This window comes from Aptenodytes patagonicus, chromosome 2 (genome assembly GCF_965638725.1).
Source record: "Aptenodytes patagonicus chromosome 2, bAptPat1.pri.cur, whole genome shotgun sequence".
In the NCBI taxonomy this organism is placed as follows: Eukaryota; Metazoa; Chordata; class Aves; order Sphenisciformes; family Spheniscidae; genus Aptenodytes; species Aptenodytes patagonicus.
In genome coordinates this window covers 56,695,883-56,713,927 of record NC_134950.1, presented here as the reverse complement: position 1 = coordinate 56,713,927, position 18,045 = coordinate 56,695,883, and the positions used below count along the sequence as shown (strand labels likewise).

The following is an 18,045-nucleotide window of genomic DNA, read 5'->3' as shown; positions in this document are numbered from 1 at the left end:
GCAGAAATCCTAGTTTGGTAACTCATCACCCTGGCACCACTGGCAAGTGAAAAGCGATGCTTATCTTTATCCTAATCTAGACTATGCTAAATTGACGTAAATGTGAAAATGACTTACTGAGAAGAGCTATTAGCTTCATGGATAAATCTTGAAATGTTATTGCTTTGCAACGTATTAGCCTAGCTAAAGAACATTAAATAGCCTCTCTAATGGACACCTGGTACACCAGAGAGAATTCTGAGTCCCTGGTGACTTTCCACATCCTCCCCTAAGGCTGGTCCTTGGGAGGATTTGGACACGCTGGATGAATTTTCTCACCCATGCACTCTAATATCTGCATGCCAGTCCAAGGAAGATGAAACATCTTAACTGCTGTAAATTCATAGCTTTGAGCCAAATAAGAAATAAATAAAATCTATCCCTGATATGGGCTTTGCGAAACTGAAAACTTACCAAGTCTAACTAAGAGCATTCATTTGCTTTCTGTTCTCCAAGCCCTGGTGGATCATTTAGACCAGAGCAACCTCTGGTCCTCCAAGCAGGACTAGAAAATGTAGGACCTGAAGTCTGTGAGACACTGGCTTTATGGTTTCACAGAGTGTAAGAAGAGGCTATAAAGACTCGTGGTAAAGACTGGATATTAACTTATCCAAATAAAATACAGAGATCGAAGGGGAGGGTTAAAACATATACATCAGCTTTTGATAAACAACCAACTACTAAAGTTCTTCTGAAGTTAAACTAAATTTTGAACCAGCTGTGTTTCACGCCCTGTCTCTAGGAATAGCCCAGACAATTGGGTGTGAAACTTCTCTAAACTTTTCCATTTGAGCCTTCTACAAACATCTGGGCCAAACTGAACTCCAAAAGTATTCTCTTTGGTGTCAGATCTATAAATTTTCTTAGGCAGATCAGGCTGTGTAGAATTTAATTTCCTTTCTTCTTTGATGGGCTACAGAATGCATTTCAAATAGTTCACTGCAAGAGCTACTAAACTTTTAGTAACTAACAGAAAATGAACGTATCTGCTTGTATGATTATTGATCAATAAAAGAACCTGACCGAATCCGAATTCTTCCATATTTTAAATCCCCACGTTGCTTAATGAAAGTCCCAATGAACTCTGTGATATCTAACACTAAAAAACACCCAGAAAAACTAATGTACACAAAATTCAAAAGCAACGTAAATTACCACCATGTGTTTTAAGTCCTGCTTTGATGCTAAATTACCAGCATTTTATTTGCAGTGGAATATGCTACTTTTCAGTCAGCTCACATGTATTCCTCAGATACTACATCACAAAGCATTGTAAAAACCTCCTAAATACCTCCAAACATATGCACACACAAATGCGCGCACACACACATGCTCAGAGGGATCTTTTTTAATGAATTGAATTCAAGGTTAGTATATTTGTAACTTCAGTTGTGTGTGGACAGAACACAGAAACACCACATTACAATCTATTCTTTATAGTGTTATCTTCCAACTGGAAAGAGAAGGTAAGTGTGCTGAAAGATACACAGGACCCTTGTGCACAGAAATGGCTATGGAAAGGCATTATCTTAACCGAGTCACACTTGATTGAATGACTTTCCCAAAGTGAAGGTTTTATTCTTCTGGAGTCTTCAGCTCTCCCATCAGTGCCATTCACAGGGCACTATATTACTCTATGCCAGAGAGACTTGTCTGCTTACACAGGTAAACAATTTAGGAACCACTAATAGCCTCTGTTGTCCCCTATAGGGAAAAATACGTATACATGCATGGACCAATAGAAAAACCCATGTATACATACAGAGACTTCCATTACGTTTTTAAAACCAAAAAGGACAAAGAACAAGCAAGGAAAGTATAATGAAAACAACTGTTTTCTAGATGGAAGCAATTTTTTACTGTAAGTGTTTGCTGTTACTCACTTGGTAATTTCTTTTAGCTGGTTTTGGAATGCCGTTTCTAAAAAATACAGAGGCTTCTTTTAAATGTGTCCTGCTTACCCCTGTTTCGGGGTGGAGCATTTTAATAGGGAGAAAGCATTTTCTGCCATTGAAAGCATTTGGCACAGGGCATTGTAGGTGTGTTGGTGTTTCTCTGATGTATCTCCCAACCCTTCTCAGCAAGTGAATGTTATACTATATTGAGAGATAGTGCTTCGTGTCCTGTGCACACATGCTGCAGAGGCAAGGCCAGGCAAAGGAAGGTATTTGTACACTACAGCTTCGCCGACCTTGCTTCAGATGCCTAAATTAGGCTGCAGATGTCTTGGGGCTCTCTCTGGCCAGCGGGGAGAGACCCCGGGACAACATGGGGCACTTCAGCAACACTCCTTTCCTGGTGCCTCCCGGGAGTAATGCGTCCATCTCTCTCTATCAACCACGGAAACAGTGTCCAGAGACTAACCACTGTCTGAAACCTCTAAGGCAGGTGCATAAAGTTGGTGTTGTGAGCACACCACCTGTTTTGGGTAGGTTACCTGTCTCATGACCGGTGGTTGTGGAGCCTGCCAGCCTCCCCCGTCCTGCCCTCCTTGCGTGGTGGGTGAGAGATCGCACCCCTGGTACATTTTCATGCCCACCCACACTTGGCAACACTGGCTTTGCAGGAGGGGAAAAGCAATTTGTTGCTTCTGTGAATACGCCCGTGACACAAAGGCTGGAGATCAGGAAGAAAACGGAGCAACGTATATTTCCCTCAAAGAGTTGTATCAAAAAAGAAAAGATAATTTTTTTTTTTTAACGCCTGGGAAGTGGAAATTAAAACCAGGCTATCCATCAATGAATTTACAGTATCTGAAACTCCTCTGAACCCTCGGAAAACATAAAGCTCTGCCCTTTGGTCTTCTTTTCAGTCTGCCTGGGTAAGCTCACTTTATGAGGCAGTGTAATTTGCAGTGACCTTTTCTGAAGCTGTTGCTACACTTCCTGCTTCACTGGAAACCACCTTTTTAGCCACGCATGACGTGACTCCACATACATTGGAGTATAAATTTCAGGCTTTGTCGCTAAACCCTGCAAAGTGTTCCGGTGCGATAGGCGGCCGTACCGGTGCAGGATGCTGTCGGTACCACTGGGCTGCAGAAGACAGTGCGGAGGGACGGTTTTTGAAGGCTGGTTGGCCCTTGTTGCACCACAGATAAATGCATGGAATCAATGGGGGCGGGGGATGAAAGAAGAATTTAAAACTAGTAATATCAGCAGTCTGCTTTTCTCTGGATTGCTGGGAGGGAGAAAAAACATTTCTATGTAATTACCACTTTTGAAAAATCTTTATATGAATTTGATTTCCTCGGGATATTCAGGGTGTTCAGATAACCTAATACATTTCTAAGGAGAGCTGTTTCAGTGTCTCTTTTTCCATCTTTTATAATTATCATTCTGCCTCTTACTTGAACAGAGGAAGGATTATGCAATTTTATAAAAGGATTTTCAGACTTACTCCACATGTGACTATTAAAGTGTACCTCTGTCCCAATATATCTAAAGCCTCATATCCATTTAAACAGCTACTGAGTTTTTAAATCTTGTTTTTGCCATATATAAAATGGTAAATGTATATATTCTCATATAAATGCAGGCCCTTCTACAGTCAGCAGAAGTTTTCCTTTGGCTGTAACTGTTCCAGGATTTCAGCTCCCACATGTGTGGACTGCAGAAGCACATGTGGCATAATAATATGCATATTTTCTTAATATTTTAGAAATTATTATATATTGTTATTTTTATATAATTATTTTCATACATATTAATTATGCTTAATAGAACTGTGCAAGGCAGTCTGAAACACTCCTCGAATCACTCAAGAACTGCCGTCTGAAGGTTGTGCAGCAAATTTACCCTTGGAATTTGGTGAAACCATACTGACCAGATGATTAGTTCATTTTCTTTGCTTTCTTTCTTTATCTCTCTTTATTTACCTTTATTTATCTCTCACGTGGTGAAGACCTTTGAGGTTTCTTTTTTTCTTTGGTTAAGGAAATAAGCTGAAGTATCAATGATTTTTCTACTTGCGGAAATTATATGCTGTGATATGTTTTTTCAAGTCATGTGCTGGCCTAGCAAAGTAAAGAATGTGTTCAAATCTCTCCAGGATCAACGCAGTACTTTTTAGATGCATCCTCCTTCACTTAAATGATGACTGTAAAGTTCTTAAAAATATTAACCGAAAGATATGGTTTCCTGAAGCTACAGCGTAGTAATAGGAAATAAATTCGTTTACATCCTAAAAAGCTTAAACGGCAGAATGCATATTCTTATAGTAAAAATGCCTAGAAACTGTTCTTGAATTTGACAAAAACAGAGGAATTTTGATGAAAATGAAGAAAAGTATGGAAAAAATATTGGCAAGTTGGAAAAAAAAAAGTTGACATATTTTTCAACCAAAATAATAATCATAAAATCTTTAATCTGAATTTCAAGAGCTTTAAGCTGGAACCTGAAAAGTTCTGTTTTGAAATGCCACCCCAGTGCATCTCGGAAATTGGTCTTTGTAGGTTCTTGCTGCATCGCTCATGTAACGGGCTGGCGTTCCTGGCCAGATTACATGCCTATGGGTGCCCCATGGGGCTGCTGGGAGATTGCAATGGATTTTGGGAAGTCACTAGTCACAAGCGGCATGAGGAAATTTGCCCACGTGGCAGGTTTGGCCAGTAGCCCCAGAGCAGTAGGTAAAACACATTGCAGCTTTACCTTCCAGTGAGGTGTTACAGCAACACTTCAGACTAAAAGGTTTTCCTTTCAGTCAAAGGTTGAAGTCACTAACTTTGGTTAGGCCAAGACCCTGAAACCTTCCAGTTTTCAAAGGTTTGCTTGTTTAAACTTTTCACAGAATGCAGCTTTCTTTTCGATTTAAAATTAAAATAGATGGAATCTGTTCACCTCACCAAATGTACCACCAGCGTATTTGACGATAGCTGGGGAACAAATTGTTGTATATTACATTTATCCCAACCATTTGACCTCTGACTATGTTCTTTCTACTTTGTTCTTGTGCTTTGCCCTTTGTTTCGTCCACTTCAAGAATTTTTCTAAGCTCTTTGAGAGCTTCTCTGAGTGATAGCCATAGAAAAGCCAACCTGCCAAGAGAGTATCCTTTTCCACAAGTGGATCCCACTTTTTCCATTCCTTTGAAGAACACCACCACCAATAACAGCAAAAATAATAGGTGCATCGAAAGTTATGCTGCTGTGAGGCTTAGGATGAGAAAACTTCAGTGAGTACTAGACACAAGTGTAGCATCCCGCATAAAGTTCTCTGAAAGATTGTAAGTCAAAATCGTATCATTTAATATACACTTAGAAGCGGTACTGTCATCATATATTATGAGATATGACTGCAGTCCCTGCAGTGTTTCAGCTCCGTTTTTCCCTGTCGTCTGTACAGCTAATATCAGATGACAATGCTGAGATCCACCAATTCTTTGCTAATGCCCTGCTCAAAACTGGGGCCAGCGTGTGACATCATGCTTTCTACCTCCCTCCTGCGCCTCTTGCTTGCTTTCTCTATCTTGCTACCTCTCAGATGCAAATACATATATCTTCATTTGCCTCTCATGCATACTTCTATACATTAACAGTGATAAACGGTCTTTTCTTTTTACGGGAAGAGTTCAGAATGCTACCTTTAGCCATGTGAGATCATTTTCTGTATCTCTGAGAAAGCTATTTATAAGGGTCTTGATTGAGGAATGAAAGAAAGACTAAAGCAGTTCAGTAGAAATTATCATCTTAATGGTAAAATCTGAATTATACATTAAAATCATAAAGTACCGTTTATTCAATGAATTTTATTATTCTGTTTAAAAAGGCAGAGACTTTTATGTTTCCTATGCTTACAAAGGTTATTAGCTTGAGTAAAAGGTTATTATTTAATTGAATAATTGAATTTTAAATTATTGGTATTGCACTTCATATTATAACTGCTTTTCCAGACGCATATGAGTATGTCAAATTTGCCTTTTAATCCCCTGTCTGGAGACCATTTTCTTGAATCATGCACTGTTTCTCACTCTCTGTAGTGGTATCCTAATGAACAGACACAGTCCAGTCTCACATCTTCCATGTAAATTACTGTGCATACCTCTTCTAGTCAGATCACATCAGAGGCTATCTGGTGTCATATAATCCTGGATACTGATATGTGGAAAATCTTTTCAGGTGATTAATGCCATAGGCATCTAATTTTCCTGCAAAGTGCTATTGCAGGACTGCAGTGTTTACGTGAACGCCAGACTTAGGGGTATGAAATGGACATTTAGAAAAGTTAAGAATCTGTGCCTAATCCCCTCCAAGAATTATCTGTTGGTATTTCTATAAATAATTGCAGCTTTATTTCTTGTCGCTAATTGAATCACATATTAATTTATTAGATGTATTGTTCATTAAAAAACTTGGAACTTTGCACTGGTGAAATAAATACATGTAAAGCTACACATAAAATATCTTTGCATTTGAAACATATATTAAGTAAAAAATGTCACAAAATAACTGTGCTTTGGTGTTTGTTTACTCGTTTTGTTTGTTTGTTTGCTTAACGCTTGAGCAAATAAGCCCTTCAAAAAGGTTTCTCGTTTGCTAGAAACATAAGATTTGTCCTTGACTACACGCTTGGAAACTGTGATTCCTGGGCGTAACACTGAAATACTCAATCAAGATAACAAATGATATACAAAACAATCCAACATAATAGAATATCAGGGTAGGCAGCCCCGGAGTGGAATATTCTGTGTGCACCGACTCTTCATTGCTACGTTCAGTACCGCACTGATAACCTTAGCGTGGCAAATAGGTACATTTGCTTGCATGTACCTATGAACTACATAATTGTCTGCTGTTATCAGGCTGCTTCTACCTCTGCTGAAGAGTCTTCCCCTCAGCCAGGGGTTGTCCATTAACTTCACCAGAAGCAGGATCAGCCTTCCACAGCCTTCCATAATTTTGAGCAAATTATGTTTTAGAAAGTAATCATTGATTCCTGAGATTTGGCATAGGATAGGAAGCACTTTAAAAGTGGCTTTGAATACCCTTAATTAGCGCAAGAAATACAGGCTCATTCCTCTTTTACGCTGCCATCACAAACATTTATCTCAACTGATTTCAACAGAGTTGCTTCTGTTTTACACTGGTGTGAGGGAACAAAAAAACCCGGGTTGCATAAATTGTTAACAGCTCTTTCATACTGCTTCTTTATTACCAGATAAAACTTTGATGAAGGACATTCACAGAAGATCAATATGAGAAACCACATAAGACCTGACTTTTATGCTACTGGCTGATACTGAAAATCACAGAAATAAGTATATGTTTTTGAAGCTCTTATTTCAGCCGATGATTGGTTCAATGCTGCTTTTCCTGAAAGACGTATTTCACCTTTAGGAGACGTACTGCCTCCTGAGTAAAGTTACTCCATGGCTCCGATTGCAGGGATGCAGGAAAGGGAACGGAGTGCAGTTGTTCATCCAGTAACAAGCAACTTCATCTGACAGCCTTCATTTGAGGGAATAAGGACCCACGTTCATTTCTCTGCTTCATGTGGATGCTGCTCCCAGCTGATGTGATGCACCACTGTCGGCATCCTAGGAGGCTCCGTGGGAAAGGCTGCGTGTCTCAAGAGGGGAACTAGGGGCTTTGGGAAGTTTGGGGTCTTCGTCCAAAGAACTGGGAAATCGCCTCATCGACAGCAATCTTCACCTGTAATTTATAGAGGCCAGTGCACAGCTGTGGCGTAAACAACAAACAGTATTGAACTGGCCAGTAATATACTGTATGTGAGCTAATATAGCTCAGGATATATTCACTGCCAAAAGTAAATTAAACATTTTCCTTGAGATTCACTTAGATAGCAGTGTTTGTTTACGTAGTGGTTTATCTGCGTATGAAGAAGTGAGCAGGAGTTAAAGTGCAACGGCAATCACATATAGTAAATCCAATTTATATTAATATTCCTCCAGCCTAATAGCTGGCAAATACACGTTTCTGCACTTCTAGCAGTCTGCCTTAATTTGTTTCTGTCAAATGAAGAGCAAACATTTTATCACAAGTTTGTTGGTCTTTTTTTTTCCTAAAAAAACCCAAGCACACCAACACTGAAGGTTACAGAGGTGGCAATTTTTAGAAAGTTTACTCTTCACACATTTAATCAAGACCATCATACTTTACTTGCTTTCCTCCAACCGTTACTAAAGCCATCCACAGTCTTTGAAATCCGAGCGTTATGAAGTGGAAATGCCTGTGCAGGAAAGCGCTCCGATATGACTGAGTCTCGATGACAGGCTTTATCCCAAGCTCAGCGGAAACTCAGTTGTGCTCCTTTTTCTCCCTGAGATAGTTGAAAAGGACATCCAGCCCCCCCTCAACGACCTCGGGCAGGGGCCGGGACAAGGGGTTGTGGGCGATGTGGAGGCCTTTGTCCATCGGGTTCCACGCGATGCGTGGGAGCCGGCGCAGCAGGTAGAGGTCATCCGGGAGAGTCTGTATGGCATTGTAATCGACGTTTAGTAACTCCAGAGCGGTGATGAAGCAGAGAGACCGTGGCAGGGTACGAATGTTGTTATTCTCTACAATAAAGATTTGCAAATTGACCAGATACTGGACACTCTCTGCGATGTTTTCAAGCCTGTTGGACCCTAGGTGCAAGAAGTCTAAGCTCCTCAGTGCGAAAATGCAGAGGGGAATTTGCACAAAGCGGTTGTTACTGAGGTTCAGTTTCCTCAAACTTGTCAGGTCGGTGAAGCTCAAAGGCAATTGCGAGATGCAGTTGTGAGAGAGGCTCAAAACTTCCAGCTTCCTGCACAAGCTGAGCTCTGCTGGCACTTCTGTCAGGCAATTCATATTGACGAACAAGACCTTCAGGTTCCTCAGCAGCCCAATCTCTTTAGGCAGACACTTGAGGCAGTTGCCACCCAAGTTCAGCACTACCAGCCTGTCCAGTTTCCCCAGCGAAGGAGGAATCACCACCAGCTGGTTGCGTGAAAGGTTCAGTTTCTGCACCTCAGGCAGTCCCCACAAGAAGTCAGGCGCGCTGGTCATCCCTTTCATTATGAGGCTCAAGCTGACATAACGCAATCCCCGTTTCAGCAGTGACTTGGGCTCTTTCCCTGAGAGAAGAGCGTCTTCCCACGCAGGCAACTTTGGACCTTTCCTCAGAAAAAACATGCTGCTTCGCCCCTCGTTCTTCGAGTGCTCAGTTCCCATAACACCCTGTATCCCTCCCGAGAGATGAAGTGAGGCTTTCTTCCCTTGCAAGTGCTACACCAACATGCAAATGGCAACAGAAGATGACAGCTTGCAGGAGGCGGGAAAGTCAAAGCAAGGAGATAAGGAGGAGCCTGTGAAGTGCATTTCAGTCCACCGGGGCAGTTTCCATAGATGCTGAGGGAAAGTTTCACTTTTGGGGGCTTATGTTGGTCTTGGTGCAGAGTCTGTAATGAAATACTTGCTCCTGACTTGTGAGCAAACCTGTTCAATTCAAACTGAATGCCACAAGGCAGCTGTCACTGTCATTTGGCCTGGGCTTTATTGGACAGATATGTATCTTCCCTGCAAAAAGGTCACAAGGATGCTGTATATAACTTCACCATGTCAGCTTTCTTGGCTATCTGGTACATACCATGGCTGGAGGACAATTAGCAAGAGTGACTTAAAAAAACAAACAAGCAAGCTATAGAAGAAAACAATCAAACAAGCCATCATTTCAATTAAGATTTAAAGGACATTTTCACAATCATTTTTATTTTGATGTTCCTGATTTCATTGAAATAGTTACCAGTCCACCAGAAAACTTTGCATGCTGCAAAAATGCTGGTAAAGACTTTTCATGTGAGTCCTTGTTTTCCCTTTAGTTTAAAAAAAAAAAAAAAAGAAAAAGTTAATGCTCGTAAAAAGTGTTAGTTTTATATCCCCTTTGTGGTGAGGATAGGCCACTTTCTTTTCAGAAAGGGTACCACCTTCACTGCAGCAGTGACATTTTCCAGTGGTATCTGCGCCCACTTGGATGATTGCTTGCTACCCACGCCGCCAAGTGTGAGCAGTCATACCACGCAGTTCTGTCCAAATTACTCTGTCCTAAATGTCCTGTGCTACTTTCACATCTATCAGTGAGATTTTTGGGGTCTGGTTCTTTCGTGCTGCAGAAAATGTAGCCACTTGATGCCTCTTTCCCCGTGAACTTTCCTGTCTTTCTGGGCTATTCTGGGGTACAGGGGGACTAGCAGTCAAATAGCTCAAACTATAAATGACATTTAACTCCAGGATAGAGGGACTGATGGGAGAGGAAGGAAGCAGTGAGGTATAATAATACCCGACAACAGCTGAAGCTAGCTCTGCTGATGAAAGGAAATTGTATTGCTACAGGAATATGCAGTGAGTTTAAATTCAAAAGGACCCTAAAAAGGATACGCAAAAACTTCAGGCACCATTTAAACTAGGTGAAAATTGCAGCAAATGGTACAAGACACTCAGGGCTTTTCCTCTCCAGTGGATCCGTGGTGATGGAGATGCTTTGCTGCTGCCTGAAAGATCTGGTGATGGGTGTACCCTCCCCACCATCTCATTTCAGAGAGCCTCACCTTAAAACCCCGCATTAGCTCAGATGCTAAAGGACTATGCCTGAAGCTGTAGCTGGGAGTCGGGGCACTCCAGCAACCTCTTTGGAGTCAATCCCTGCAGTCCCTTGTTACTGCCAAGCACTGCTCAGTCTCTTTTCAGTTTTGGGCCCCTCATAGAGCTGCACCTGCTTGGGAGGAGAGGGGAGAGAGGGGGCATCCCTGCGTTGTGTCTGGCGAGCGGGGTCCTACAACAGGAGAGGAGCCAGGACCACAGCAAGAAGCACAAGATGGTGGCGAGCTGAGCAAGCCACGCAATTAAAATATGCGCCTTAACAGGGCTGCATGGCATAAAACCAACTGGTCCTGAGGCTAAAATATTGCATTCCCTGGAGTGCCTGGATGAGCCTGAAAAGGGCTGAGGCCAGCTGTAGCTGTTTGGTTAGAGTGGGTCGGCAGCCTGAGTGAGAGTCACAGATCCCTTCCTCGCAAGCACTTTCCGACAATATGTGTCAGTTTACAAACAAACATTATATTAAATCCCATCACAGCCGTAAGATCTGACTCAGACTTCTTGTTAACCATCATCCAAATGCGCTGCCCATAGTGGCAGAGATAACCCTGCCGCTGTAGGCAGAGGAGCTGCTCAGTGCGGGAGAGGAAACCCAACAGCAGGCCAAACTCAGGCCAGATTTGGCCTTGTATGACGGGGGACCTAAGGCTGAAATGTGGCCCTTCAGCCCAAGCAGGTGGAGAAGCAAAAACGAGAGCCTCTCACGAGTCCTGACTCTGGGTTGTCTGCCCAGCTGCTGTTAAAAATGCACCTATTATCAGACAGCCTAGGTGGATTTGAAGAAGGCATTCCCTTCTGCAGCGGCAAACACGAAGGGAAGAAAACAGTATTTTAGAGAGCATTTACGAAGTTAGGCATTTCCCTTCTTTTAACCACACTGCTGGAACGAGGAACCTGCTGCAGCTTTGCCCAGCAGCCAGCGTCCCTCCCTGTGGCTGGGCTCTCACGCCTGCCCACGTCCCCACGGTCACTTCAGGGGGGGCGGGTCTTGCTTCTGGAGGTCCCTTTTAGTAACAAACAAAAACAAAACACAAAGGAAGCACAGTCTCCCTGTAGTCACGGTCTCCCCCCTGGCTGGCCAGATATTTTTGGATGAGAACGTCGTCCCCATCGCCATAACGCATTAGAGTTCACTGCCTGGGGGCTTGGCAGGGCCCAGTCCGGCCTCTCACCACAGAAATCCCCATTTCCTAACAGCGTGACTCAGCCAAAGTGCTCCGTACCCTTCCCTGGTTTTGCATCACGCCGCCGATTTGAAACCAAGCCTGTACAGTCTGGGTCGGGCTGTTGGAAAGCTTCACCTGGGGCTCTCCATCAAACGAAAATGCTTGCTCTGCTTCAGCCTCGCAGCATCTCCTGCTATTGCATTGCTGTATCTCCACTGCTGGCCAGGCAGCAGCAGCAGCAGCAGCAGCGGGGATTTACAGAAGAAATTCCACATCTACAGCTTCCATTGTCCGGTTCCCTTCCTGCCTCCTCGAGTACCGTAACTGCTGCGCGAAGGAAAAAAAAATAACCATTTCCTTTTCTTTGTTCTCCAACAGAAAAACAGGCTATTGAGCACACTTGCAGTTGTGGAGACGGAAAACTCTGAGGTAACCAAATCAAATTCCTTTCTTGAAATCGGGATAATAAAACCACAGTGGCCTCATCTGGACATTTCAGGAACTAAATTTCTGAACAAAAATAGTCCCTTATCTATTGATGTCCTGGACTGGTTTTGTTCAAACACTTTTCAGTTCCCTGCCCCGCGCTGTGCTGTGCTCTGGGCACAGACTGATTCCTTTGGGCCTCCCTTAGGTAGCTGGGCCAGTAAAACACTGACCTGTGTTGACACAGCCTGGCAGAAAGCAGAAAAGAATTTCATGCATGCAAGTTTGGCAGGGGAAAAAAAAACCAACAAACCCAAACCGGTGGGATTTACATGATACAGTGTAGTTGATAATTGCTTCGTGGATTAAACAAAAATGTTAGTGTGCGGGGGAAAAAAACAACACAAAACTTGGTGAAGAACTTTGTAGTCTAACTAATATAATAAGAGAAACTGCACTATTAGCAATGATAAAAAACTGGTAAGCTGACAAAAATGACAAGCTATATTTTCTGATGTTCTTTGACAATGCAAATGATTTTTTTTTTTTTTTGAAGGAAGCAGGATTGTCAGCCCTGAAAAAACTGTAAGATGAGTTCACAAAGACCTGGAATTTTAAAGTCTATTATCTATGGGCTTTTTTATTTGCCTGCAGGTTTGGAGTCTCTAGAATACACTTGGGAAACATTTTCAAGCTTTCTTCTGCAGCCGGGCAAGGGGAGGCTAGACAATTGCATTGTTTTTAAATAAAAGTTGAGATCATCACATAATTACTTTTCCATAGGATTTGAGCTTTTAATGAAATATCCGATAGCGTCAGGCTTTTAATGAAACCATAGCCATCTTGACACACTGAATTTAAATTTTGTTTTCCTGCAAAACCAAATTCTGTCATTGCCTTTTAAAATGGTGAGCATACAATAGATACCTACAGTTTCATCAGCATATGCCTATAGGTTCATAACTGATTTTGAAACAAATTTCACGTTCTCTATGGAGTCAAAATCTTATATAGTTCCTCTGGCTCAGTTTATTAAAAAATGTATTAATATAACAAGGAATAGTTTAAATCTTTAAGCATAGCCTTTTCTAAAATGCTGGGAAGTTCAACCCATGCTCTTTTGGAAGAAATTTTCATTTTCATTCCTTACCTAGGTGTTACAATAAACACCTGGCTAAATAAGGATGCAGAAACTACCCAACCCTTCCTGTGACAGGAAGGATCCTTTGGCTAAAAAGGGTTAGCTTGTTTCAAGTTCAGCAGAAAGCAACAGTCATGCCAGAGGAATATTCACTACAAATACAACTGCAGCTACTAAACCATTTTTTCTTGTGCTGGTCCTTTCCTCTGAAGTAAATAAAGGGTTTTAAAAGTGTCAGTGCCGTGCAGACTGTCAAAGATATCCTCTGGTCTTAGTGCTAAGGAAGCAAATTTTGTAGGTTTTTAACTACTTTGTAGTGGTTTGTTGATCTTGCAGCTATTCTGAAATACTAAGGCAAATTTCAAAGGTAATTTGAGATTTATGAGATGTGACACAAGACAGGAACAATTCTTAAGGCAATTTCAGATTTCCTGTTAATTTGTTTTTAATTATGGTGCTGTTAACAGCCTTTAATGCCTGTGTGTCCCTGGAGCTTTCCTGGAATGTTTTATTAAGGTCCCATGTAGAGCTGCTGGATTGCCTGACCCATGAAGAATTGGACCTGGAGGTGAATGACTGCCTGTGCAGGGGCTCATTTAACAAGAGCTTTGGCAAAGTTTTTCTGCAGACATCTTGACAGAAGACAAGCTCAAACTATCCGTAGTATTGAATAAAAAGAGAGAGATTTGGTTTTGTGTGTGTATGTAGACTAGAAATGACAGGCTCGATTCCTCCCAGTAGTCAGCGGCCAGCAGCGACTCTCATGTTACATGGAATTACAGGAAATTTTTCTGCAAACTTGCAGTAGTATTCTGAAAATCCAGAAAATGCAAAAATGACTAGTTGGTCAGCTCCTACTTCTGCTACAATTCCCCTGTGTGTACACAAGCCAAATAGCTGGCCTGTCTGGCTACATTAAACAGAGGCAACCCACGATCCTGCACTGCGGTATCAGCCGTGTCCTCTGGGCCACCGGTTCATCGCGTGCTCATGATAGTTCTCCCGGGCATCACCAGAAACTGCTTGCCTTAGGTGCTTGCCCACTCCTCTGCAGAGAAAGGAGAGTTTAGCACATGGGCACGCCCTAGGGCACACCACTGTCCTGCAGGAGTACGCCGAGGGCCCTGTCCTGCTTTATTTAGTCATCTGCGTACAGCCTCTGTGTCTCAGCCTTCTCCTCCTCTTATGGCCAGTGTGGTGACAGATTTGACACCACTTATAAATGTATTTGAAGTCATTACATGGAGGATACCATTGCAGTATAGAAAGCATTCGCTGTTCTATTATTCATCACTACATTTATGAACACTCACATCTGCATTCATAAACACCCATAAAATAGCCTGTACCTGCCTGTTAGCACTATGGATGCTTGCTAAATGCTACTCGTGGTCTGTGGCTTTCCAAATCAAATTGAAAAAAAAGTTGGAACAGATTCTCCAAATTGGATGAAGTAGCTTTTAGCGTAACTGCTGCCACATCACCTCTGCCACAGGTACTCTTTTTCACAGAGCTCTTGAAGGTCATTTTGTTACATTTTGAATGCATCATAAGAAAGAAAACAGCAATTCTTGGAAAGTAGAAGAGAGAGCCTGAATTCTCCTTGCCTAAATCTAATCCGATCTAAAGAGGTGTTTCTTGGCCTGTCTCACAGAAGGAGTCAGATCATCTAAGTGTCCATCACATGCCTACTCGGTTGGCCTTCATGCAGAATGCATTGATACTTTCCTTTCTTTCTGTCTGCCTTTCTTTTGGACTACAACTCCTCCCAGACTTATATCAGTGCCCGGAGCAGATTCAGTTCAGCTGCCTGTGGTGTACAACCCCCAGCTCTATGAAGCATCCTGTGACCAGGGGCTACGCGTCCCTCTGGGATGAGGGAATATCCCCACCTCTCCTAAAGCTGTTGCTCCAATTAGCAGGGTTTTCTTAAGCTTCCATGGGTGCAGAGAGTCCAAAAATAAGCATGACTCTCCGGTCTGCTGGCAGAACTCCCAGTCCCTCCTCCAAAGACTGTTTAAGTATTTTACATTTAATGGGTCACTGTAGTTACCTACTTGACTGGAATCTGAAAATCCATGCTCTGTTCTGGAAACAAAAGGCAGAAATGACCCTGAGGGTCCCGAGCAGAGAGAAGCATTTCCATGGCATCCTAAGTGTAGTACCTGTAGTTTAGAGAGATAGGATTTAAGCTAGACCATTAATTCAGCATTATCTAGTAAGAGTCTTACAGACTCTCCCTGCTCAATCTGCCAATATGCTGACTTTGATAGACTGTTTTTAAAATCAGTAATTCTCTCCAGGCATTGTTAATGTCAATGTGTCTGTGTCCTGGCTCCATGGGGTTCTGCATGCCACAGTAAAGACCAGGCGACTGAACGTTATGTATTGCAAAGTTCATTGCTGCCGTGCCAATACCCCTCTTTTTTATTCTAATCGTTTAAGTGTGTTTGAAAATGCTGTTGTATCATAAAGTCTTAAGGGACAAAGCCAGAGGGAAGTTGTAAACTTATTTTAGAAATGAGATCAAACACCAAATGATCCAGTTTTTCATGCCTGATTTTGTGTGTAAAATAAAGGCATGCTTCTCCAACTGAAAGCACAAACCCTTTTTATCTTAGTCCTCATGAAATTTGGCAAATTAGTACTGCAAATCAATGTGACCCAGTGTGAAGGGGTTTAGGTATTTCCATCCAGAGTCTGTTACAAAAATGATTGCAAAAAAGAACTTAGGAAATAATTCAATCAAAGCTGCTGTGGAGCCTTAATCCCAGATCCATGACTCTTACACAAATTTTACTGATATAAGAAGAAACTCTGCATTTACCTTCATATGCCTGATAAATGATAAAACAGAATCTAATTAAAACTCCCTAAAACACATACCAATGTCTCAGTTTGGGATTTATCAGACATTATCAAACGAAAGGGCAGACATCCCTCTAGACATTTGAAGACTCAATGCTGACAATTAATAGCTTGACTTTTAAATTTGCAAGCTCTAACTTAAGGAAACATATTGAATGCTTAGCTTCAAAGGGCTTGAATGAACAAATAAAACTTCTCAAGCAATCAGTAAAGCAATGCATCTAGGTATTATTAGTATGACAGCGATATTTGAAATCCTGTGAAATAATAGGGGTCGCTGTATGGTCAAACAAAGGCTGGTGAGATCTGAGTCAAGTTGCAGTTAAGGGGACCTAAGGGCATTGCACAGAGCACAGCCCGGAGGCAGAAGATATAGCCCGGTAGGTGAAAAAAGCACATGAAAAGCAACTTGCATAAAAAAATTACCTTAAAAGTAATAAAATAGAGCAAATCAAAGGGAAAATAAGATCTTTGAGCTCAAGTACAGGCAAAAGAAAAAAGAAAGGAGAAGAAAGGCCCACCCATAATCATCATCTCTCTTATTTTACAACCTCTAATGAGCAACTTCCCAATAGAGAGACTCAAACATGAATCTGTTCTGTACCTGAACATCACAAGAGATTAATTGTGGCGTACAACCGCGGGGTTTCAGCACTTATCAGACTGTGGGAACACAGGATATTGTAGTTAATGATTCCACCTGAGGTGGAACGACGGCACATTCGGCAGCCGTGGAGGTAAGCGGAAGGTGAGCACTGATGCTCTGATGTGTGGCAAGGTCAGCTAACAACAAGGCAAGCTTTTTCGAAAAGGCTGAAAATGTTGTGTGGCTTGAAAGGAATGCAAATGGCAATACCGAAATTTAAGAATGAAATTAAAACAGGAGGTTGGATTGGGGTGAGCAGGGCAAGGGGTTGGAGTATTTTATTTTTAATCTTATCTTTCTGGACCAGGGAAGATGACAAGCAGTGTTTGCAGAGGATTTGAAACCTGTGCATTTGTCATGAAAATTTACTACACACAGAGCTCAATAAACTGATGAAAGGCATTCTATGATATGGTTGCCTGTGAGATCTGGAGACTAGACCCGGTGACCCATGTTGTCTCTTCCCATGCTGTGGTCTTAAATCTGACCTCCTCTCCTGCTGTCTTCAACTCCCCTACACGTGCAAAATTCAGGAGCCTCGGTTCACAGGCCACTGCGTTCACTTTATCTTTGGTGCTGATCTACACGTTTTCTGCCTCACTGCCTTTCACTTTTAGTTTATTGGATTTGAACAAATGTAGGCAATCAGAGGAAAATGCAATTATAACAGACTTGCAGCCAGTTGTTTTCCAAGTGATAAGAAATCTTATCTGTAGCTAGGGCTGGGTGCAGACATAACCTGGGCTGGTGGGCTCAGAGCAATGTGCTGGCAGATGCTAGCAGAGGGTTACACTCTGTTTCCCTCCCTCATCCGGGGAAATGGATTCAAGTTTTCCAAGGCTAATGGACTTTGCTAAGCCATTTCATGAGTCCAGGCTGAACGTACAATGTGTTATAAATGTCTGAATTGAGTCAGTTTGGCAATCCAAAAATGACTATACATGCACAATCTTTGTGAGGTATATTTAACTAGCAGCCTGGAAACCACCAGTGCTCTATGGCTTTAGACAGGTAACAACTCAGGAATATAGATTTTGGCAGCTTCACTTTAAAAGCCACTGATGGAATGGAGCAGTAAGAAAAATATTTCTTAATATGCTGTTTTTACCTACCCCTCAAATGATGGTGTCATGATACTGGAGTAATATTGGGTAATATATGGTGACAAAGGAACGGTGATATTCCC

General features: G+C 42.0%; 1 protein-coding gene across 1 annotated transcript; it reads right to left on the bottom strand.

The window, feature by feature from the left end:
* Positions 1–7,943: 7,943 nt before the first annotated feature.
* Positions 7,944–9,337, bottom strand: LRRC30 (leucine rich repeat containing 30). The gene is given in 1 exon segment (XM_076332226.1): positions 7,944–9,337. A coding segment is annotated over 1 exon segment (1,044 nt). The 3' UTR covers positions 7,944–8,293.
* Positions 9,338–18,045: the final 8,708 nt, after the last annotated feature.